We start from the raw sequence: 25,463 nt of genomic DNA on the forward strand, positions 1-25,463 counted from the left end.
AGCCTCCACACCTGGTTTTAGATAATGCATGGTTTAAACAGATACTTTTTGATAGGCAATTCCTTCTACTCTATAGATGAATATTTTAACATGGACTGTTAGAGGAGCTTGCATAAAAATGTCTGTTAGATTTCAGTTTTGACAGCACTTGGACACAACAGACAAGATTAGGTATTTTATGTATGATAAATTTATTAAAAGTGCATAACAGTGTTTCATTCTGACAGTGTATTAATTCTGTAAATATCAGCAGTTCCAGTTTTCTGTGATGTATTCACCTATTTTGACAATATCCTGATAAATGATCAGGGTGGTAAGAATTATATTCAAATGTTTTATGTTTTTTTATGTTATGCTTTCTAACATGTTCCACACCCACGAGAATCATCTCATTTTTGGGTCTATGGAATTAAAACTGAATCTAATCTAATCTACTAGTACAGGTATACATGCGAACTAAAACAGGAGAGGGTGAAGAAATTGAAAGTAAAATAAGATAACAGAAATTATTCATGGTATTAAGAGAGATGAAATTTCATTGCGATGAGGACTGGAATTTGGTAGTTGGAAAAGGAAGAGAAGGAGAAGTAGTAGGAGAATGCAGACTGAGAGGAAGCAAATTAAAGTAGCCACCTGGTAGAATTTTGTGCAGAAAACAATTTAATTATCACGAACACATGGTTTAAGATCCTTGAAAGGAGACTGTACAGTCCGTTCAACACCTGAAAACACCAAAAGCTTTCAGGTGGATTATATAATGGTAAGACAGATATTTAGAAACATGGTTTTAAACTGCAAAGCATGTTGATGAGTAAATATGGACTCTAACCATAACTGTTCGATATGAAATGCAGATGAAAGCTGAAGAAACTTCAGAAAGTTATGAACTTAGCGAGAGGGAATCTAAATAAGATGAAAGAAGTAGAGGCTGTCTGCAGTTTCAAACTGAACATTAAGCAACTGACAGAAATGGGTAACAGAAATACAACAAAGAGAATTAGTAGCTTTGCAAAATGAAATATTGAATGCAGCAGAGGAACAACTGGCAACAAGTCAATAGGAATTCTTGAATAACTCACAAGATATTAAATGTAAAATAAGGGAAAGGCAACCACTCACCTATGGCAGACTGACATGTGGAGCACAGAAACACATAACAGACAACAGAAGTACCATTAACTTTCAAGTACTTGTTCTTTTTCTGGTAATACTACAGACATTCACACATAACCACACAGACACCCAAACACACACTCCCATTGCCACAGCAAGACTGATTACTGATACTTGATTATTACTGAAAGCAGTTGCCTGAACTGATGGAGGTGGAGAGGGGGTCATAAGGAGGAGGCAGTGGGAAAGAGGCAGGTCCTGGGATACCACCTGGAATATCTCCCCTGACTTGGAGTTCTGGATGACTTTTCTGTAATCCTCTCCACTTCCTAAACCTCACCAGCCCTTCTTCTTCATCCCTCTTCTTTCCCCTTCAGCCCTTCTGCTGGAAGGACAGAAGGAGCCAATGGCTCTGAAAGCTTGTACATTTTATTAATTTTTATGTGTTTCCTCCCACTGCTGCTGGGTGAGTAGATTTCTTGTCTATGAAATTACATTACATTTTCAGAAACTGATTATTTTCATTGAGATAATGCACAAAGACTGTACTGAATTTTGATAAGTATTATTGTTTCTTTTAATTACTACTTGTAACATTAAGACCCAAATGTATGGCATTTGCAAAAGTCATCATAGTGATGACTCCACACAAAACAATGTAAAGAAATAAAATAAAATCAAAACAGAATTGTTTCACGTATTGGTGAAAGAAAAAACTGGAATAAAATGTTCTGATGACTGCTTCTTTACATACCTGTATAAATCATTGGTAAGAACATCCTCATTAAAATATCTGTTAATGTAGGTAGTTAGCAGACGACGATCCCAGTCGTCAGTCACATGACCACCGTAATTAACTCCAGCAATGAGATACTTTAGTGCATCCCAAGGAGTCTCCGGATACTCATCCAGGTATATTTGTAACAGATTTTCAGAAACCTAATTTAAAATAATAAAACTACCAGTTTTCATTCATTTATGCATGTATAATTATTCTTATAAGCAATTAAAGCCTGAAATACATTAATTAGCAAAGAAAAAATATATTTCTGACAATTTTCCACTCTAAATGCGGTGTTTCCTGCAATGAATAGCAGTAAAAGGTCAACTAGCACTACTAATAAATACACATAGAAAGTTATACATGTTTTCCACGAAAACAACTTTTTTCTTTCATTTCTTGGTGTGTGGAAGATGTTCAAAATTTCCTCTCTCCATTATCTGGGAAATAAGCTTGTATGCCATTATTAAAGATTCTACAAAGATTTCCTTGGAATTTGGTCTAAGTTGCTGCAGCAGTTGCTCTACCTGATTTGTGTGAGACCAGGCACAGTATCACCGCCTCTGATATTGCTGAATCCAGCTCCAACATGGGGAAGGGGAGTTATAAGGCTCAACATTATTGCTCTCGAAGCCCAGCCAGTATTTACAGGATGCCCAGATCATTGCTGGCAACAGCAGTAATCATGGTGAAATGCTATGCCATTGTCTGGCTGATGGCCCTGATGTTGACAGAATCTTCTGAGTCATTAGGATGCGTCATATTAATAATATAAGGAAAAAATAGATTGCTATTTGCTGTAAATATAACACGTTAAGTTGCAGACAGGCACAATTAGAAGAAACTTACACATTAGATTTTGGCCACAGCCTGCATCAGAAAAAGAAAGAGAAACACACATGCATTCATTCATATAAGCAAGCAAACCTCACGCACATTTGACTGTCACCTCTGGCAGCTTTTACCAGAATACATTCTGGTGCAAGCTGCCAGAGACAATGGTCATGTGTGTGTGAAGTGTGCTTGCTTATATGAATGAATGTGTGTGTGTTTCTCTTTCTCTTTCTTTTTCTGATGAAGGTTATGGCCAAAAGCTAATGTGTAAGTGTCTTTTCACTGTGCCTGTTGCAACTTAACATCTCATCTTTATGGTAAGTAGTAATGTATCTTTTCCTTGCACTGTTGGTATTTCAACTGGGAGTTTCCAATGTATGTGTCACACTCCTCTTCAAACTTCTTTAATGGTTGACAATTCAGTCAATCTGGTGGTATGTTTGCGATTACAGTCTTTCTCGGCATATTCCACTGATGAATTCTTCTTGGGTTATCAGCCGAGTGGTGATGTCGTCTTGTCGCAATGTTTCGATGAGTTTTCTACCCGTCATCTTCTGGTGAAGTGTTGGGATGCTGTGTTCTGCATATCTATATAGTTCCTTGGCCATTGTATGCCTCTGTACACCGGCCAATCACGTTCCTCCAGAAGGGGGTACTGCATCGGTGGTGGTGGGGGAGACCGCAGCACGGCCTGGTGTCAAGACCCAGTGGTTATCCAATCTGTCTGCAGATGCCGCTGCCTTCAGAATGGAGCATTGCTGACGTATTTTGTCAGTTGCGGGATTCCAAGCTGCACTGAGCTGAAAACCACTATCCCCGTTTACTAAATTGTTGTGCAGATGTATCATCACTGCCTCTTTGAAGATCGAGTCCCAGAAACTGTTGGCGCTGCACAGCTTCTTCGTTTTTACAAATTCGAAGGTGTGTCCCTCGATAATTCTATGTTCTGCTATCGCGGACTTGTTTGTCTGTCCTAATCATACGTTCCTGATGTGTTCAGTACTGTGCTGGGAGATAAATTGTTGTGTCTGCCCAACATATTCCATCCCACATTCGCACTCAATACTGTAAACGCCTGGTGTCTGCAACACCAGCTGGCCTTTGGTTGAGCCAAGTAAATCTTTGACTTTTTTTGGTGTGTGAAAGATGGTTGTTATTTCGTGCTTCTTTAATATTCTTGCAATCTTGGCTGTCAGCGGTCCAGCAAATGGCAGAAATGCCACACGTTTTGCTTCGTCTTCTTCTGGCTTCTCCTCCTGCCTTTTGTCTGCACGCAAGGTGCATCTTATTTGTGTCTCGGTGTAGCCGTTCTTTTGGAAGGTTTCCCACAGATGTGCTAACTCATGAGACAAACTCTTGCTGTCACAGATTGACCTGGCTCTTTGTACTAAGGTGTTCAGTATTGAGTTACATTGTGCTGGATGGTGGCAACTCCGAGCTAGTCAGCTTTGATGTCACTTCTCTTTTCACCTGGGTGTTGCTGGATGATTCCTTAGCTCTACTCGAAGATCACTTAGATAAGAACACATTCACACTCTTTTGTCTCATGTTAACCACAACGTACTTCAAAAGTGGTGGGAAATTCTATGAACAAACAGATGGTGTTGCCATGGGTTCCCCCCTTGCCCCAGGTATTGCCAACTTGTACAAGGAGCACTTTGAAGATGTGGCACTGAACACCACCCGCCATAAACCAAAGGTGTTCTACAGATACGTAGACAACACTTTTGTAGTGTGGCCCCATGGCAATGAAAAACTACAGGAGTTCCTACTCCATCTCAATGGCATACATGACAGAATCAAATTCACTATGGAGGTAGAACAGAATGGCTGCCTTCCCTTCTTGGATATTTTGATCAAGAAAAATCCAGATGATACATTGGTACACTCAGTCTACAGGAAGAAGACGCACATGGACTTATATCTCAATGCTCGGAGCTGCCACCATCCAGCATAATGTAACTCAGTACTGACACCTTAGTACAAAGAGCCAGGTCGATCTGTGACAGTGAGAGTTTGCCGCATGAGTTAGCACATCTGCAGGAAACCTTCCAAAAGAATGACTACACCAAGACACAAATAAGACACGAGTTGCATGCAGACAAGGCAGGAGGAGAAAACAGAAGAAGAAGAAGAAAAAACGTGTGGCATTTCTGCCGTTTGCTGGACCGCCGACAGCCAAGATTGCAAGAATATTAAAGAAGCACGAAATAACAACCATCTTTCACCCACCAAAAAAAGTCAAAGATATACTTGGCTCAGCCAAAGGCCAGCTGGGGTTGCAGACACCAGGCGTTTACAGTATTGAGTACGAATGTGGGATGAACTACGAGGTGTGGCTAGAAAAAAACCGGACTAGTAGTGGTGAAACAATAAAACGAATGCAATAAGGCTGAAAGTCGCATGGCCTGTCACGTGACTCTCACTCCTCCTACTGCTCGAGTTTCATCTGCCTCCCGCACTCAGTCTGCTGGTGGCGTCTGTTTTAAGTAGTTGACGTTTTGTCTGTGCGTCGGAAAATGTTGAGTGTACAGAAAGAACAGCGTGTTAACATCAAATTTTGTTTCAAACTAGGAAAATCTGCAAGTGAAACGTCTGTAATGTTACAACAAGTGTACGGCGATGATTGTTTATCGCGAACACAAGTGTTTGAGTGGTTTAAACGATTTAAAGATGGCCGCGAAGACACCAGTGATGACACTCGCACTGGCAGACCATTGTCAGCAAAAACTGATGCAAACATTGAAAAAATCGGTAAACTTGTTCGACAAGATCGCCGTTTAACAATCAGAGCAGTGTCTGAGTTAACAGGAGTTGACAAGGAAAGTGTTAGGCAGATTCTTCATGAAAGTTTCAACATGAACAAAGTGTGTTCAAAAATGGTTCCAAAGTGTTTCACAATTGAACAGAAGGAACGCCGAAGAATGATTTGTTCTGACATCCTGGAAAACATTGAAAGTGACCCCACCTTCTTACAAAATCGATGCATTGGAAAACTCCTGGTTCTCCACGACAAAAAAAAGCACGAATGTCAAAATCGAAATTCAAGGCAATGATGATTGCTCTTTTTTGACATCAAAGGGATTGTGCACATTGATTGGGTACCAGAGGGACAAACAGTGAATCAGCATTACTACATTAGCGTCCTGGCTACCTTACGTGAGCGAGTACGGAGAAAACAGAACGATTTGTGGAGAAAAAAGTCATGGATCCTTCACCAAGACAATGCCCCAGCTCACAGTGCGTTGTCAGTGAAGACGTTTTTGGCAAAACACAACATTCCCATCTTAGATCATCCACCCTACTCACCTGATTTGGCCCCCTGTGACTTTTTTCTTTTCTTTAAAGTCAAGTCAGCTTTGAAAGGAACTAGATTGGAGACTGTTGAAGCAGTAAAAGAAAAAGCAGCGGAAGTAATGTATGGACTTACCGAAAATGATCTGCAGCATTGCTATGAACAGTGGAAAATTTGTATGGAGCGGTGTAGAGACCGAGGAGGAGAGTACATTGAAGGAGATAACATGAAATTGTAAATAATTGTAAATAAATGTTTTTTTCAGCATCAGTCCGGTTTTTTTCTAGCCGCACCTCGTATGTTGGGCACACACAACAATTTATCTTCCAGCACAGTACCGAACACATCAGGAACATTTGATTAGGACAGACAAACAAGTCCACGGTAGCAGAACATAGAATTATCAAGGGACACATCTTCGAATTTGAAAAAACAAAGAAGCAGTGCAGTGCCAACTGTTTCTGAGACTTGATCTTCAAGAAGGCAGTGAAGATATGTCTGCACAACAATTTAGTAAACAGGGATAGCGGTTTTCAGCTCAGTGCAGCTTGGAATCCAACAATTGACAAAATACATCAGGAATGCTCCGATCTGAAGGCACTGGCGTTCGCGGACAGATTGGATAGCCACCGGGTCTCGACACCAGGCCACGCCGAGGACTACCCCACTACCACCGATGCAGTACCCCCTTCCGGAGGAATGTGATTGGCCAGCCTACAGAAGCTGACAATGGCCAAGCAACTATATAGATATGCAGCATCCTGACACTTTGCCAGAAGATGATGGGTACGAAACTCATCGAAACATTGTGACAAGACGACACCACCACTCGGCTAATAACCCAAGAAGAATTCATCAATGGTTGTATGTTATTCCAGATTCCACTGGTGTCCCTAGATGTCCAAACTGCTGAAAGACGATGTCATGTTCACTGATAAAATACAATGTTCCCACACATTTATTTGGAGAAGTGGAGTTACTGGGTAACAATATTCAGGCTGCTATTGCTGGGCCATTGTACTTGAGTAAATACTGAGAGGGGGAGTCCAAAATAAATAAATATCATAGTTGTTGTGCCTCCTCATTCATTTCTTGGTAGTTGTTTTCAATCCTTCCTTGCTGTGGTTTGGTGTTTACTTCTGCAATAGTGGTTAGCCATGAAGACAGAAGACTGTAGCTATCACCTCTATTGAAATTTTACTCACTCTTTGATATTTTGACTGCTTCATGGACTTTCCTTCTATAAATATTACTTTCTCCAGTTGGCATGCGTATGTTCTTAAAATTCATACCTGCTCTCATTCTTCTTGGGACTTTGCTACTGCTAAATTTGTATTTTGTCTTAAAAGTGTAATTTATTTTGTTTATTGTCTAGCTAGAGAGAGAGAAAAATAGATCCAGGAAACAGAACATTACATGGATTACACAAAAAAAGCTGTTACTTAATTAGTATTTATTCTACATCACTGTGTAATAATTACATAAAAGTTACAGGTGTTAGTAATATACGCAGTTAACTGTTAACACCAATTAAATTTATATGACTTCCTTGTCTTTTGTCACTGTAAACGATGACTTGTTCCACATCCCAATGATGGAATCTATTAAATACAGTGAATGAATGAATGAAGAATGAATGAATGAACTGTCACTATCATCACAATGAACAATAGTTTGCAAATTAATACTTATAAACTACATCTCATGGATTTTGAACAAACATGCCCAAATTATTATCTTTTTTGTAACCACAGGTACAAAATGCTTTACGAAGTATCTCAAGCAGAAGTGTAACACCTATCTTATGACTAGTTACTAAATCATAGCTTCTTACCTCAAAATCAGAGTCATTAAAACTATAGACAACATTCCAACCTAGTTGTTGAAACTTTTTCCTTTCCAACAAAATTGAATGGAAAAAACAGAGAGAAAAGAGCAGTCGACGATACTTCGTTTGATTCTTGCAAATAGAAAACTGTGTAGGGGTAATGAGCTGATAAAGTCGTTTCAAGTTTGCCTTCAGCCCCTAAAGAAAAAAAAAGACAGCCACAGTGAGTAATAGGAAGTTTCACTTCAATAAATGAAGTGTTATCCATTATTAGAACATTAATCAAAGTAACAGACAATAATAGAGTGAAAAAATCAGTAACGAAGTTCCAACCAAAATAAATTAGCTAAATATAAAATTCATTTAAGGAAAGCAATTACAAAAATTAATTGAAATTAAACAGTTATGAGTGCAGGAAGAACTGAGACAGATTAAGGAAACTGCAGTTTTAGTAATAATAATAAAAAGTTTTGGTTATGAGAGCTATAGTGTACCAAAATATTAGGAGGCTGAAAAAGAAAGTAAATAACTGCCTGACTTGCTTACATTAATTAGAAATCAAAAGTCAGATCATCTGCAGTGGCTGTCCAAGCACATGTACATAAATGTTGAACCTCTAACTGCAAACTTCCTGACAGATTACAACTACATGGGGCGTAGGTTCTAGTCTCGGTGAAGCACACACTTTTAATGTTCCGGGAAGTTTCAAAACATTGCCCACTCCACTGCAGAGAAGAAATTCCTTCTGTGACTGAAAAGTCCAGAATGGAATACAAACAAAGGTGTAAAGTTACACGCCCACCATACAGTGGAAGAAAGAGATATGAACTAAACTGAATCCAACAAACTAACAAAAGCACACAAGTGCATGCACCTACACTGTCCCAGCATTGCAGCAATGTGTCTGTATGTATGTTTTTGTTAGTCTAATAAAGGGAAGGCAGGACACTGTCTGGAAGATTAGGTACAAGTTCAGTCTTGTTAAAGTGACTGTTTAGAAATCAGTACCTCAACTGTACAGGGAGTGATTGAACCTACTACTTCTATTGTTTAAATGTTGAAAGTCAATTAAAAGAAAATCAGAGATTAAGTGGAAGATGAATGGTCTCACAAATGGGAGCACCCAGCTTTAACAGAACATTAAATTTTTTTCCTTCTTTGTTTAAACATTAAATAACATGCATTATAACCATTTATAAACCTCATTTCTGTTGTTGTTGTGGTCTTCACTCTTATACTGATTTGATGCAGCCCTCCACACTAGTGTATTCTGTGCACATCTTTTCATCATTGCATAGCTATTGTAAACTACATATATTTTAACTTACGAACTGCATTCATCCCTTGATCACCTTCTACCATTTTTAATCCCCACTCTCCCTCCATTACCAAACTGACAGTTCCTTGATTCCCGTTCATATCAACCAATCCCTCTTTTAGTCAGTTGCACCATACCCCAATTTAATGCAGTACCTCCTCTTAGTTTTCAGTTAACCCAGCTGATTTTCAACATTCTTCTGCAGCACCATATTTCAAAAGCTTGTATTCTCTTCTTGTCTGAGCCATCCACTTTTCACTCCTGTACAATGTTAAATTCCAGACAAATTTATTCAGAAAAGACTTGTGTTGACATTCAATGTTAACAAATATCTCTTTAGAAACATTTTCTTGTAATTACCAGTTTGCACTTTATATCTCCTCTAATTCAGTTACCTTCATCTATCTATTTATTTATTTACTAACATTTCCTTCCGTGAAGTCAGAACAGTGATAGCTTTTGCAAATGTTAGAAATAATAATATGGCAATAATTATATTTACAAAATATGTTACATACAACAGTTGTTGCATCTTATATATATTTTATACATTTACAGCTTTACAGCTAATATGATGCTGGTTCGTATCACAAGCAATGCCTTATATAATTCACTGTGTTGGAATTAATTTTCTATCAGAAAATATTTGAATTTTGTGTTAAAACAAATCCCCTTACATGTTATTAGACAGTTTGTTAAGCCAAATCAAATTGTTGATGTATGGGCTTTAATTTTTAGTTTTTTTCTTTTCAGAAAGTGCTTATATTTGGTCTGGTGTTGCGATCATGTACACTACTGCACTTGATACCTTAAGTTGTTCGACTCATGCAAACAGTAAGTAATTACAATATTTATAAAGATTATACTATCAATTATTTGTGCTGTAAAAATACTTTATGACATGGGACTATATGACTTGCCCTGTGTATAAGTCTTACTGCTTGTTTCTGCAATAGCAATATTCTCTTTAAGTGGACATCAACAGCACAGCCCCATAATTCAATCCTATAATTAAGAAAGGGGTAAATTGTTCATAGCATCAATTTTTAACATTTGGCTATGAACTAACTTTGCAAGCTGGCTAAGGAGATACTAACTACTGACTTTTCCACCTAATTGTTTGTCCACTGCAGATTTTCATCAGTGTACACACCAAGAAATTTACAGCTGCCAGTGTCTATTGCTGAGATGTTACACACATTATTTACAGCAGTGGGATGAGAAGTGTCTGGTTTGGAAGCCAATAATCCAGACTTTGTGACATTCACCCTGAGGCCCTGATTGTTTAAATATTTTGTTAATTCTGTTACCCCACTAGAGTCTACCTCATTAATTTCCTACCCTAGAATAAGACTGAGGTGTCGTCTGCGTAGGATATAATAAGAGAGTTAATGCCTTGTACAATGTTGTTAATATATATATCTGAAAGGAAAGCAACCAAGGATTTGGTGCACAGGTGCACCTTGTATTACTGTTTCACCGATAAGTTGAACATTTGTAATTTTTTCAGCTAATGCATATGACAGTTTAGTGCACTACTTATGGTTCAACAGGTATGTTGCTATAAAATGCACAAAGGGCTCCCCGATACCATATGGCTTCAGTATTTTTAGAATAAACCTATGGGTTACTGTGTCATAAGTTTTTGTCATGTCTAAAATATAGCTTCAGTTTGCGTCCTCTGGTTCAACAACCAGTATTCCTCATAGAGTTATTGTGTAAACTCCTGTGGTCTTACTTTGCCCTTTTCTAAAGCCATGCTTAGAATCTACAAGCTGTTTGTATTTTGTGAAAAGGCACTAAGCTGGGAGAGAATAATGCTTTCGAATATTTTAGTAGATGTAGTTATTAGTGATATGAGGGGCACTCATTAAGTAATGCAACACTTTTTTCTGAAAGCAGGTTGGTTTCATCCAGGATTCCAATAAACAGTGTTATTCCCCATCTTTTGGCTACAAAACCCTATTTTTCAAAATAATCTCCATTCACCGTGACGGCCTTATTCCACTTTTTTGGGACAGCCTGTAAGCCTGCACGGTACCACTCTACTGGTCGATGTCAGAGCCAACATCTTGCTGCATCAATAACCTCCCCAACATACATATACTGCTTCCCACATAGTGCATTCTTCATCCGGCCAAAAAGATGGAAGTTGGAAGGTACAAGATCTGGGCTGTAGGGCGGATGAGGAAGAACAGTCCAGTTCAAAATGATGAACCCATGTTTCATCACCTGTGACAATGTTCGCCAAAAAATTTGTTGTGATCCTCCTTGTAATGCACAAGCAGTTCTGGACAGACGGTCCTTTATTGGTCTTTATGGTCTTATGTTAAGTAATAAGGAAACCAGTAGGCATGCAACATTGAGTACCTCAACTGGTGAATGAGTGTGGCAGCACTACCAACAGAGATGTTCAGTCGAGCTGTGAGGTGTTTGACTGTGATCCATCAGTCCCCTCGAATGAGAGTATCCACATGTTGCAACATTATCGGAGTCACAGCTGTGTGCAGCCAGCTGGCATGTTGGAGATCAGTCAGGTTTCCATGTTCTTGTTGTGATAGTGACAGCCCCCGCACAATGACTCACCATGCTTTTGTTCACTGCCAGGTCTCGGTAGACATTCTCCAAGTACTTATGAATATCTACAACATTCTGATTCTCTACCAAGAAAAATTAAATGACAGCTCTTTGCTTGGAATGTACCTCTGTTACAGATGCCATTTTGAAGGCTATGTACAGCACCGCCATCTATCAGAACTTCATGAAAACATAGGTGCTGAAGCTTGAATACTTCACGACATCCCACAAACAATTCTGCTTTTTTCAATCAATATCTGCAGAGAAAAAAGTGTTGCATTACTTACTGAATGCTCCTCGTGTTTGTCTATCGTTCACAACACTCATTTTTAGAACAGCTGGATAAATGTTTTTTCTAACGCTGCAGTTAATCACACAGGTAAGAGGTTTTGAGATTTCTTTTCAGCACACTGTAAACAGCTTATTATTGTGTGTGCTTCCTGCTCATTCACCCCCATCAACTCAAACTCAGTACATTGAGTGAGATGACATAGGGTCTCAACTGTACATCTATAATATGGATTGGTTGGTCAATAGCAGAACTCATCTGTTACTTTCAGTGTCTCATTTACTAGTCTATTTCTCTCAGTATCACTGGATTTCATTTGGTTACATTCCATTACCCTTGTGTCACTTCTAATAAGGTTCAGGTTATAACTTCTTTTCAAGACACTATCCATTTCATTCAACAGCTCTTCCAAGTTTGACGCAATTACGATTCTCAAAGCTCTTATTTCTTCTCCCCAAACTTCAATTCTCTTTCTAAATTTCTCCTTGGTTTCCTTCCAGCTTGCTCAATGTACAGACCGAATAACTTCGGGGATAGGCTCCGAGCTCTCTCATTCCTTACTCAACTATGTCTTCTCTTTCATGGCCTTCAAATCTTATAAATACAGTTTGGTTTCTGCATAAGTTTTAAATAACCTTTCACTCTCTACATTTTATTGCTGCTTCCTTCAAAACTTCAAAGAGTGTAGTTCCATCAACATTGGCAAAAGCTGTGTGTAGATCTACAAGTACTGTTAAAATAGGTCTGTCTTTCTTGAACCTACATTTCAGGATAATTCATAGGGTCAGTATTGATTTGTGTGTTCCTAGATGTCTCCAGAATCCAAACTGATTTTCCACAAGGTTTCTGTCAATTTTTCCATTCTTTTGTAAATAATTCTTTGTCAATATTTGTCAGGCATGACTGATAAAAGTGATGGTTTGATAGTATTCTCACCTGTTAGCACCAATCTGCTTCAGAATTAGAAATATTATATTTTTCTTGAAGTCTGAGGGTATTTCACCAACTGTACCTATCTTGCACACCAGATGGGATAATTTTGTCATGGTTTGCTCTCCCAGATTAGAAAGAATGTCATCTACCCCAAGGGCCATGATTCCACTTAGATCTTTCAGTACTCTGTCCAGTTCTCATAATTTCATATATCCTGTCTCATCTTCATTTACTTCCTCTTCTGGTTCTACAACATTATCTTCAACTTCATTTCATTAGTGTAGCTCTTCTCTACATTCTTTCAACCTGTTAGTTTTCCTTTCATTATTTGGTTCTGATTTGCCATCTACGATCTTAATTTTTATACAGCTGTTTCTATTTCTGCCAAAGGTCTTTTCAATTAGGCAGCATCTCTTTCCCCTAATAATGCATGCTTTACATCTTTGCATTTGTCCTCTAATAATGCCTACTTAGGAATTTTGCACCTTCGGTTAGCTCTCTTTTTAGATTTCTGCATTCCCTTTCACTTGCCTTATTTAGTGAATTTTTATATTTTCTCCTTTCATCGATTAAATGTAATATCTCATGTGTTATCTAAGGATTTCTGCTGGGACTTGTATTTTTGCCTATTTTATGCTCTGCTGCCTTCATTATTTCCTCTTTCAAAACTACACTTTCATCTTCTATTGTATTTCTTTCTCTTATTTCAGTCACTCATTGCCTAATGTTACCAATGAACCTCACCACTACTTTTGTTCTCTCCGTGTATTGAGGTCTCATCTGCAATTTCTTCAGTTTTAATCTGCAGTTGATAACCAATCAATAATGGGCACAGCCTACATCTACTTATGGAAATGTTTTACAGTTTAAAAAATGATTTAAAAATCCTTGTCTTACTGTTCTATAAACTATCAGAAACTTTCAAGTGTCTCTTTGTCTCTTACATATATACAGGTTCCTTTCATGATTCTTAAACCAAGCGTTTGGAATGATTAAATTGTGCTCTGTGCAAAATTCTAACAAGCAGCTTTCCCTTTCATTCCTTAGCAATGTTCATGCTCTCATAATGTACTTTCTTCCCTTTATTGTCCTACTACCAACTTACCATTCTTCTACTAAAATTAAACTTTCATCTTCTTTAACTATATGAATAATTCCTTTTATCTTATCACATATTGTTTCAGTTTTTTCACCACCTGCATAGATGGCAGACATATAAACCTGTACCACTGTGTTGGGTGTTGGCTTCATGTCTACCTTGGCTACAATAATGCAATCCTTATGTTTGATCATAGCAGCTTACCCAATTTCCTATTTTCTTTTTCATTGTCTGATCTGCTCCTGTATTACCACGTGTTTATAGCCCTGCAGGTCTACTCACTTGATCAGATATCCTGTTCTCCCTCCCATCACACTTCACTAGTTTACACTTTATATAAATTCAACTTATCTACTTCCCTTTTTAAATTCTCTAGTACATTCTCTAGGTTACCTACACATTTAAGTGATTTAACTTTCCATGTGCAATCTCCAGAATGAGAGTTTTGTTTTCTCTGATGACGACGTCCTCCTGAGTGGTCATTGCCAGAGATCCGAAAGGGGTATTATTTTACCTGAAGAGTACTTTATTCAAGAGGATGCCATCACCATTTAACTATACAATAGTGCTGCATGCCCTTAGGAAAAATAATTGTCGCAGTTTCCCCTAGCTTTCAATTGTTTTCAGTACCAACAGAGCAAGGCTATGTTCGCTAAATGTTACTAGGCCAAATCAGTGAGTCATCTAGACTGTTTCCCCTACAATGGCTAGAAAGGCTGTTGCTTTTCTTCAGATGACACAGAGTTGTCTGGCATCTCCAAATATATTCCTCCAATTTTGTTACACCTGATACCACTATATCATAGTTAAGACATTGATATTGTCCCACCTTGGCAGGGTCCAGGGTTAATGGGGGACTGAATGATACAAACAATTAAAACATAGTTGTGTACCCTGCACTGTCTGACTGTGAGTCCAGCTCTTCTGTTACAACAGTCAATATAAAAAACTTTCAGTATGTGTTTGCTTCAAACATTATGCAACATTCTTACGTTATGTTTGATAGCACAGATGAATGCTTTTAGTTCTGTTGGTGTGCTTCTCACAGTTCATCACCTTATCTTAGAACATAGTCTGCACTCAAATAATAATGAGGTATCTTGAACAGAACGACCTCCTCAATGTGCACCCACAATGATTTGAAACACATGGACCATGTGAAGCCCAACTAGCACTTTTCTCACATTACATACTGAAATCTTTGGCTCAAGACAATCAGGTAGATGCTCTATTTCTTGATTTCTGAAAGCATTCGACTCAGTACCTCACCTACACTTATCGTCAAAAGTATGATCATATGGGGTATCAGGTGAAATTTGTGACTGGATTGAGGACCTTTTGGTAGGGAGGATGCAGCATGTTGTCCTGGATGGAGAGTCATCTTCCGATCTAGAAGTAACTTCACGTGTGCCCCAGGGAAGTGTGTTGGGACCCTTACTGTTCTTGTTGTATATTAATGATCTTGAAGAAAAATATTAATAGTAAAATTGGGCTTTTGCAGATGATGCAGTTATCTATAATGAAATACTATCTGAAAGAAGCTATAATGAAGTACTGTTTGAAAGAAGCTGCATAAATATTCGGTCAAATCTTCCTAATATTTCAAAGTGGTGCAGAGATTGGCAACTTGCTTTAAATGTTCAGAAATGTAAAATTCTGCACCTCACAAAACAAAAACACGTAGTATCCTATGACTATAATATCGATGAGTTACTGTTGGAATCGGACACTCATACAAATACCTGGATGTAACAGTTTGTAGAGATATGAAATGGAATGATCACAAAGGTTCAGTCGTGGGTGGAAGACATCAGTTAAGCTATAGAACAGTGGGGAAGTGCAATCTCTCTACAAAGGAGATTGGTTACAAATCACTCAAGCAACTGGTTGTAGAATATTGCTCAAATGTGTGGGACCTGTACCAGATAGGACTAACTGTGGATATTGAACGTATACAGTGAAGGGCAGCACGAATGGTCACAGGTTTGTTTAATCCATGGGAGAGTGTTACAGAGCTACTAAAGGAACTGAACTGAAAGACTCTTGAAGATAGATGTAAACTATACTGAGAAAGTCTATTAACAAAGTTTCAAGAACCAGCTTTAAATGATTAATCTAGGAATATACTACAACCCCTACATATCGCTCACATGGGGATTGTGAGGATAAGATTAGAATAGTTACTGCATGCACAGGGCCATTCAGACAATCTTTCTTCCTGCACTCCACATGTGAATGGAACAGGAAGAAAACCTAAAAAAACGTTACAATGGGACACACCTTCTGTCATGTACCTTGTGGTGGTTTGCAGTGTGTAGGTGTAGATGTATATTATTCAGTACAAATAACATCACACTGTGACGAAGCAAGCTGGGATATTTTTATTTCCCCACTAGTTTTGACATCTGCCTCCTTAAATTAATTTTTTATTATTATTATTATTTTTTTTTTTTTTTAATGAATTACTATTGACATACGTGAGTATAATCTGCATTTTCATAAAAGAGAAAGGGTGGCTCTCAGTTTTAAAGAATATAACACCAGATCTAATTTTGTGCTTAGTTTTATGTATGTAATTGATTTTGTAATTTATTTTGACTATTCCTAGTTAATACTTTTGTTACAGGGCAAAATCAGTAATTGTTTCATAACCTAAATTCTATTATTGACATATAAACAAATATAAATTCTGTACTAATTATAAACATTTGGAGGAACAACTAACAGTGTTCTTAAAGTATTTATTTGGCTCTATTCAAAAACAAGTTAACAAAACCCGCCCTTAGTTAATTCCAAAATAATTAAGAGTTTAGTCAAAAGTATTGTTTGTGTAATGATATTTGTTAATTTCAATGCAACTGTTAAATAAATGTTACGCAATTAGGCCATGTGTTAAAACAATGACAGTGTCTGTTTCAATACGTACTTTTTTATTCTTCAAGAAATGTGAACTATGTGGTTAGGCTTTTACTGCTCATAAATGTTCAAAAGTAAACTATTGTAGCAGTATGTGGATGTTCACCTGCAAAATATTGTCGCAGAAGAAGCTGAGTAGCACAGTCACCGTGGTGTGGTGGTTATGATACTAGACTGTTGCATGGATGGTCGTGCGTTCAAAACTCATCTGAACTGTAAAATTTTAATTTCTATATTCACTTCGAGTACATTCAATAAGTATCCACAAATGTCAATAATCACTGTACTGAAATGTTCTGTAACTGTCTATAACTGTATGTGTTCTGGCCAGAGGCAGTTCGCTCCGCACTCTTGAATGTGCAAGAGCTGAATAAACCTTCGTTAACTGAAGTTGTTGTTTATCATTCATCTAATTACACTGCCTTCTACGTGACATTATTCTGGAAGAGACACTGGGTATTGGATCTTGTGATAGCGCACATTATCAATGACACAGTGGCTCCCATCAGGCCACGACAGAGCCGCTGTTTATGTGGTGAGAACTCAAGTTTGAGCCATATTCACCAAATCACAATCTATCAGAGACAGCAGAAGACGACAGCGCTACGATGACAGCAACTACGTACCAACACATGAGACATCCTTCCAGGTTCTCTGGTGATGATGGCCAAGATCCAAACAAGTGGCTGAAGGTATATGAGCGTATAGCCAAATTTAATACATGGGATGACACTGTGTGTTTGGCTAACGTATTTTTCTATTTGGCAGGCACTACCAAGCAATGCTATGAGAACAACGAGGAGAAGTTCACAAGCTGGGAAGTATTCCACGCGAACTGCGCAAGTGTTTCAGCGACACACAATGACATAAGTGGAAGGCTGAAGATAGACTTAACATTGTATCGATGTCTGTGATGGAGGAAGCAACTGATTTCACAAGTGTTCTTCGTCAGATAGTGAGAGAGGAAGTCTAGAAGGCACTTGGATTGCACAGTGCACAGAAAACCAAGATGCTTCAAGAGGTCATAAAGGAGGAAGTGGAACAGATATTGAATCCACTCTCTTGTCCTTCATTTCCCTTTGAAATGGTGGAAAAGTCAACACCCAGGTGGCGTCACGTTCCTACAATGCCGCATGAGGAACCTGTTTGGGCATCAGGTAAGACTAATGTCTGGAAGATCCAGGAAACCAACCAGTATGTTTCCACTGTGGACAACTGGGACATATGGTGTGCTATTGTCGAGAATGCGGTTGATATTTGATGATGCCCGTGCCAGAAGACAGCTGACCGATCTTAGCCAACGCCAACTCTAGGACGACGAAGATGAACAAGAAGATGTGGGTGCAGGACGACGTAGGTTACCATCGCTGCAAGCTAGCTGCTGAAGAGCACACTCCCCAACATGCCGATCAAGGTCTCCATCACCATTTAGGAGCTCCAGCTGATCACCTAGCCGCCACAACCTGGAAAACTAAAGGGTGTGACCTTCCTTGGAGGTGAGGCCACGAAAGAGAAAAATCCTCCGCTGCTGATCACTACGAAAATGACAGGAAACTAGGTCAATATCCTCATGGATGGCTGACAAGCCCAAGCTCTCATGTGGACTCTGGAGCATCATATTCATTCATTTCGGAGAAGTACCATTGCCAGTTGCAGAAAACCACATTTGTCGACAACAAAACATATCTGCTGAAAGTGGCTAATGGGAAATAAGTAAAACCTACAGGAAGATGTGTCATTCGTATGGGCATAAGTGGCCATACACAGCCCTTAGCATTCATTGTCTTACAAGATGTAGTCATGACATCATTCTTGGATGTGACTTTATGAAAGCTTCTCAGGCAATTATAGATTGTGGTCGCTTGAAGATTCTGCTAGATGAGACGAGATGCTGTGGACAGAAGATGCACACCCAAGTGTGTGGAGTCTATGTGTGCTGGATGAAGTGTTCATTCCTGCAGTCAGTTCTAGAAAGGTAACTTTCATGTGTCATGCCATGCATCAACCCATGGATCTTGTAGTGGAATACAAGAGAAGCACACCACTGAAGAATAACTTGGTCATCCCTGCCTCTGTCGTCTCATTTAAGAACAGATTCGGTGAATTGTGGACAGTTAACTGTCACCGAAAACTGCAGATCCTTCAAGACGCATGTGCGTAGCAAACACTGAGCCATTAATTGCCGAACAGCTAAGCATCATAGAAACCTCCCATGCCGAATCTGTGGGTGAAATTGGCACTACCACTATGAGACAAGATCTTCTAGCTTGACTATCACCAGACTTCACTAAGGAACAATAGAAGAAGCTACTTTCCGTACTTCAAGAGTGCTCTGAATGCTTTAATCCACAGGTGAAGAGGAAATTAGACAAAGCGACAGTGAAGCACCGGATTAGCACTGGAGACCATCAACCAACAAGCTAGAGAGCATACCATGTGTCACCAATTTAACGTCAAATAATTTGTGCCAAGGTAGAGACAATGATGAAGAATGACATCATTCAGCCTTTGCAGAGCCCATGGTCATCACCAATGGTTCTCGTCAGGAAGAAGGATGGCAGTTGGTGCTGTTGTGTTGATTACAGGAAGCTTAATAAGATAACTAAAAATTACGTTTACCACCTTCCACGAATTGATGATACACTAAATTATCTGAAGGGGGCTATGTTTTTCTCAACCATGGACATGTACTCGGGGTACTGGCAAATCAAAGTAGATGAGGCTGATCGTGAGAAAACTGCATTCATCACCCCTGAGGGCCTGTATGAGTTTAAGGTAATGGTGTTTGGTTTGTGTAATGCACCATTAACTTTTGAACAGATGATGGATAATCAATCTAAGTCACCTAAAGTGGACAATGTGTCTTTGTTATTTAGATGACATTATAGTGTTCTCAGAGACATTTGATGAACACGTAAAAAGAGTGAGGGCTGTTCTTAAGTGTCTCCAACAAGGTGGACTGAAACTTAATCCAAGAAAGTGTCTCTTCGGAGCAAAAGAAATCAAAATACTTGGACACCTTGTGTCAAATGAAGGTGAGCGGCCAGACCAATAAAAGGTGAGATCTATAACGGAATTTCCTATTCCTTAAAGTACTAGAGATGTGAGAAGCTTCCTCGGATTTTGTTCTTATTACCATTGTTTTATCAACGACTTTTGTATCAAAGCCAGGCCACTACAAGAGTTGTTAAAAGCTGGTGCTAAATTTATCTGGGGTGGTGCTCAACGAGGTTCTTTCAATGTGCTGCGAAAAGCTCTGACGAATGACCCTGTACTTGGTCTCTATTATGAGAGAGCACCTGCAGAACTACACGCAGATGCCAGTTGGTATGGGATCGGTGCTGTTCTGGTGCAAATTTCGGATGGAAAAGAGAAGGTTATAGCCTATGCTTCTAGAACACTTACAAAAGCCAAGAGAAACTACTCAACTACAGGAAGAGAATGTCTTGTTGTGATCTGGGCCATGTGCAAATTTCAACAGTATCTCTATGGAAGTCCATTTACAGTTGTTACAGACCATCATTGGTTGACAGGTCTTACAGATCCAACAGAATGACTCGCCACATGGACACTACATCTTCAAGAGTATGACATTACCATAGTATACAAAAGTGGAAGAAAATACCAAGATGCCGACCGTCTCTCAAGATACCCTGTGCAAGACCATCAAGACTCTTATGAAGATAGTGACTGTCTCACTGCACTCCAGGGTCTCTGCTGAACAGAAGAAGGATGCCAAGATATCTCATATTATGCTTGCCTTAAATCAGTCAGAGGATGTGAAAGGACAATTTAACGTAGTTAATGGATTACTTTGCAAGAAAAACTTTGATCCGTTGGAAAGAGGTGGCTACCAGTGATACCTAAACACATGCACTTAGATTTTCTACAGAAATTCCATGATACATCTGAGGCTGGACATTTAGGATTTATTAAGATATACGATAGAATCTGTAAGAGATTTTTTTGGCCGGATTTATTTAGGAGTGTCTGTCACTATGCGTCGCACTATTGAGAGTGCCACAGGAGAAAGCAGTTCCTCAGAAACCACCTGGCCAACTCATACCAATTCCATCAGCCAAAACGCCTTTCCATTGAATTGGGATTGACCTCCTTGGACGATTTCCAATGTCTGCTAGTGGTAATAGATGGATTATTCTTTGCACTGATTATCTGACACGCTATGCCATTACGAAAGCTGTGAAAACAGCCAAAGCATTCGAGGTAGCCAAATGCATCGTGGAAGACATTGTATTAAAACATGTTGCCACAAGGTCGTTAATTATGGATCGAGAGAAAGTTTTTCAATCAAATCTTGTGACAGTGATAAACCGTCGGTGCAACATTACTCATCACATGATGGTTGCCTGCCATCCACAAACTAGTGGGCTTACTGAACGCCTTAGTAAGACTTTGGCTGACATGCTATCAATGTTTGTCCATGTTGTGCAGAACAACTGGTATGAACTGCCTACAACACCACCAAACAAGACACCACAGGATTTATGCCATTTTTCTTGGTGCATGGGCGTAAGGCAACTACGAGGATGGACACTGTGTTCCCGTTACATCCACATGACATAGACGACGACTACATTGGCTAAGTGTTAATCACAGCTGAAGAAGCTGTGGAGGGTGTAGGCATCTGAAAAACAGTGTAAAGATCAAGTCAAGGCAGCCAGGAAATTTTGTTCTGTAAACAGGGTTAAACTTGAGAACCAAATCGATTAGATTAAAAATGATTCAGAAACTGAGGTAGAAATCAAGTGTGCAGTAGTGGTAGAGGAAAAACCAGTAAAAGTAAATGAAAATGTAGATTCAAAATTGACTGAAATGGAGAAAAAGATGGAAGAGGTACAAAATCTAAAGCGTAGAGAAAGTGAAAGTGGGTCTGACTCTGACAGTAGTTATAATGATGATAGCAATATTGAATCCAGTAGTAATAAAGATGAGGTATTTCAATTTATAATTGATAATGAAGGCAATGTGTTAAGTAAAGAAAGAATAAAGGAGGATAATGTTAGGCCTAATGAACAGTTAGAGTTTGAGAGTGGTAATGGGGAAGAGGACCATGTTATCTGTCATTTGACTGTGACTGATAATCAATTTGGTAAGCAGAATGAAAGTTTATCCAGGGAAAGGATTAATGAGGATTTGTTGTACAAAGAAGATCACATGGTAAGTAAAAAGGAAGTGTGGCACCCTTTAATAACAGCAAGTGTACAAGGTATAGATGTTAAGTGTTTACTGGACACTGGTAGTGACTTCAATGGCAATTCATAGGCATTTTTTGAATCTATTAAGAAGACAGAGGGTATAGTAGTGATGCAAGTGTCTGGAATAAAAATTATTGGTGCTACTGGTAAGCTATCAAAGAGTGTGCTACAAGAGGTACTATTTACACTGGAATTGGCAGGACAGGTGTTGGGGGGGCAATTTCTTGCTGATTCAATATCTCAGCATTGATGTAATATTTGGGACTAATTTCTTGTTCAAATAGCAAGTAGGGGGTTCAGCATTCTGTGTTGGATTCATTTTGTAGCTGTTTGTCTCATTTTTCATGTTTCCTGAGGTAGTCAAACTCTTCTCCTACCCTATCTGTAGTTTATAAGTGAAGCAGAAACATTCTTTCTTTGACTGTCACGTGGTTTGGTACAGCAACATTAACATACTGTACTATAGCAATATTTTAAAAAAGGTTTCTCTAGTGTTGTATTAATAGAATCATGAGAGGATAGAAGAAAGTAAACTGGTCCCACGGTTACAGAATTTGTCAAACAAAGAGGTAAGGTAAACTGAAAATGAAAGGTGTCAGCATATGTGGAGGATAATTAACATCTGAAGTAACTAGCTCATGTGTGAAATTAGTGTGATTTGGTGCAGCAGCAGAGGCAATATGCAGTAAAAATCATCTTGAATACTAGGTCTTAATATTAATTCTGGTATAATAGAAGTTTTGTGTTCAGTGCAACCAGTATATGGAGATAACTATCTACCTATAGAAGTGTGTCTTGGTACAGCCTTTTCTAACATTAATGGATTACAACTTCAAACATAGTTGCCTCAATTATTAGATGTGGAAAGAACAAGCAAGGTTTGTATGTATATTGCCCTTCAGGCTAGAATCTTAAGCAATTTGATGAAATACAGTGAGATAATAGTTTTCTAAGTGATAATTTTGTATGATCGGCAATGAGAGTTAAGTATGCCTTAGCACAAGGATCTGTTACTGTGGAGTGTTTTTCAGTAAAGTCAATTTTGCAGTAGATAAGCAGGCCAGGTGTTTATTTATTAGATAATAAAATAATTAATAATGTTATGGTCTTAATGGTTAGGGAACCTGTCTCTGCAGTAAGGACAATTTTTGAGAATGCACTCCACTAGCTAACAAGTTAAGAAAGGTAAATGAAGTAATGTGCTGACAGACATGATTAATGAACAAGATAACTGTATACAAACAAACTTTATTGATGATCTAATTGTGAACTAGGCAACATTGGGTACTGTGTATATTGTGCAATTCATGCATCTGAGAATGAGAGCTTAGCATGTTGTGGTCTTCAATCCGGAGACTGGTTTGATGCAGCTCTCCATGCTACTCTATACTGTGCAAGCTTCTTCATCTCCCAGTACTTACTGCAATCTACATCCTTCTGGGGCTGCTTAGTGTATTCATCTCTTGGTCTCCCTCTACGATTTCTGCCCTCCACGCTGCCCTCCAATGCTAAATTTATGATCCCTTGACACCTCAGAACATGTCCTACCAACCGGCCCCTTCTTCTTGTCAAGTTGTGCCACAAACTCCTCTTCTCCCCAATTCTATTCAATACCTCCTCATTAGTTATGTGATCTACCCATCTAATCTTCAGCATTCTTCTGTAGCACCACATTTCGAAGGCTTCTATTCTCTTCTTGTCCAAACTATTTATCGTCCATGTTTCACTTCGATACATGGCTACACTCCATACAAATACCTTCAGAAATGACTTCCTGACACTCAAATCTATACTCGATGTTAACAAATTTCTCTTCTTCAGAAAAGCCTTCCTTGCCATTGCCAGTCTACATTTTATATCCTCTCTACTTTGACCATCATCAGTTATTTTGCCCCTCAAATAGCAAAACTCCTTTACTACTTTAAGTGTCTCATTTCCTAATCTAATTCCCTCAGCATCACCAGACTTAATTAGACTACATTCCATTATCCTCATTTTGCTTTTGTTGATGTTCATCTTATATCCTCCTTTCAAGACACTGTCCATTCCGTTCAACTGCTCTTCCAAGTCCTTTGCTGTCTCTGACAGAATTACAATGTCATCGGCGAACCTCAAAGTTTTTATTTCTACTCCATGGATTTTAATTTCTACTCCAAATTTTTCTTTTGTTTCCTTTACTGCTTGCTCAATATAAAGATTGAATAACATTGGGGAGAGGCTACAAACCTGTCTCACTCCCTTCCCAACCACTGCTTCCCTTTCATGCCCCTTGACTCTTATAACTGACATATGGTTTCTGTACAAATCGTAAACAGCCTTTCGTTCCCTGTATCTTACCCCTGCCACCTTTACAATTTGAAAGAGAGTATTCCAGTCAACATTGTCAAAAGCTTTCTCTAAGTCTACAAATACTAGAAACATAGGTTTGCCTTTCCTTAATCTTTGCTCTAAGATAAGTCATAGGGTCAGTATTGCCTCACGTTTTCCAACATTTCTACAGAATCCAAACTGATCTTCCCTGAGGTTGGCTTCTACCAGTTTTTCCATTCGTCTGTAAAGAATTCGCATCAGTATTTTGCAGCTGTTACTTATTAAACCGATAGTTCGGTAATTTTCACATCTGTCAACACCTGCTTTCTTTGGGATTGGAATTATTATATTCTTCTTGAAGTCTGAGGGTATTTCACCTGTCTTGTACATCTTGCTCACCAGATGGTACAGTTTTGTCAGGACTGGTTCTCCCAAGGCCGTCAGTAGTTCTAATGGAATGTTGTGTACTCCTGAGGCCTTGTTTCGACTCAGATCTTTCAGTGCTCTGTCAAACTCTTCATGCAGTATCGTATCTTCCATTTCATCTTCATCTACATCCTCTTCCATTTCCATAATATTGTCCTCAAGTACATCGCCCTTGTATAGACCAGTTTCAGACAATTATGACTTAAGAGTAATCTTTTGTAGTGTAATGTGTTCTTGATTTTAAAATTTTTTGTAGTCAACACCTTTCATACTATAGTCAATTTTAGTGCTAATTGTTGTAATGTTATGAGAACTATATATATAATATTTACTATAATTTTTAATGTGTAACATTTTTTCTTAGACTTAAGCTAGAAGAAAAAGTAAGTATCCTGAAGTAGTATATTTTGTCTAATTTTTTCATGCACTGTGGTGGAGGAGAACCACCTCCAAGAGAACTGATTGCAGTGCATTTCCTTGCTAACTGCCACTTGGACCTGTTGAAGGTGAAGACAGCTTGGTGAGAAT

General features: G+C 38.7%; 1 protein-coding gene across 1 annotated transcript in view; it reads right to left on the bottom strand.

Annotated features, from left to right (window-relative positions):
* Positions 1–25,463, bottom strand: part of LOC126417162 (dynein axonemal heavy chain 2) — a 959,377-nt gene that overhangs the window by 39,587 nt on the left and 894,327 nt on the right. Inside the window, 2 exon segments of the mRNA XM_050085060.1 lie at positions 1,868–2,052; positions 7,858–8,049. Coding sequence (XP_049941017.1) covers positions 1,868–2,052; positions 7,858–8,049 — 377 coding nt within the window.

The sequence above is a fragment of the Schistocerca serialis genome, chromosome 8 (assembly GCF_023864345.2).
Source record: "Schistocerca serialis cubense isolate TAMUIC-IGC-003099 chromosome 8, iqSchSeri2.2, whole genome shotgun sequence".
Lineage (NCBI taxonomy): Eukaryota > Metazoa > Arthropoda > Insecta > Orthoptera > Acrididae > Schistocerca > Schistocerca serialis.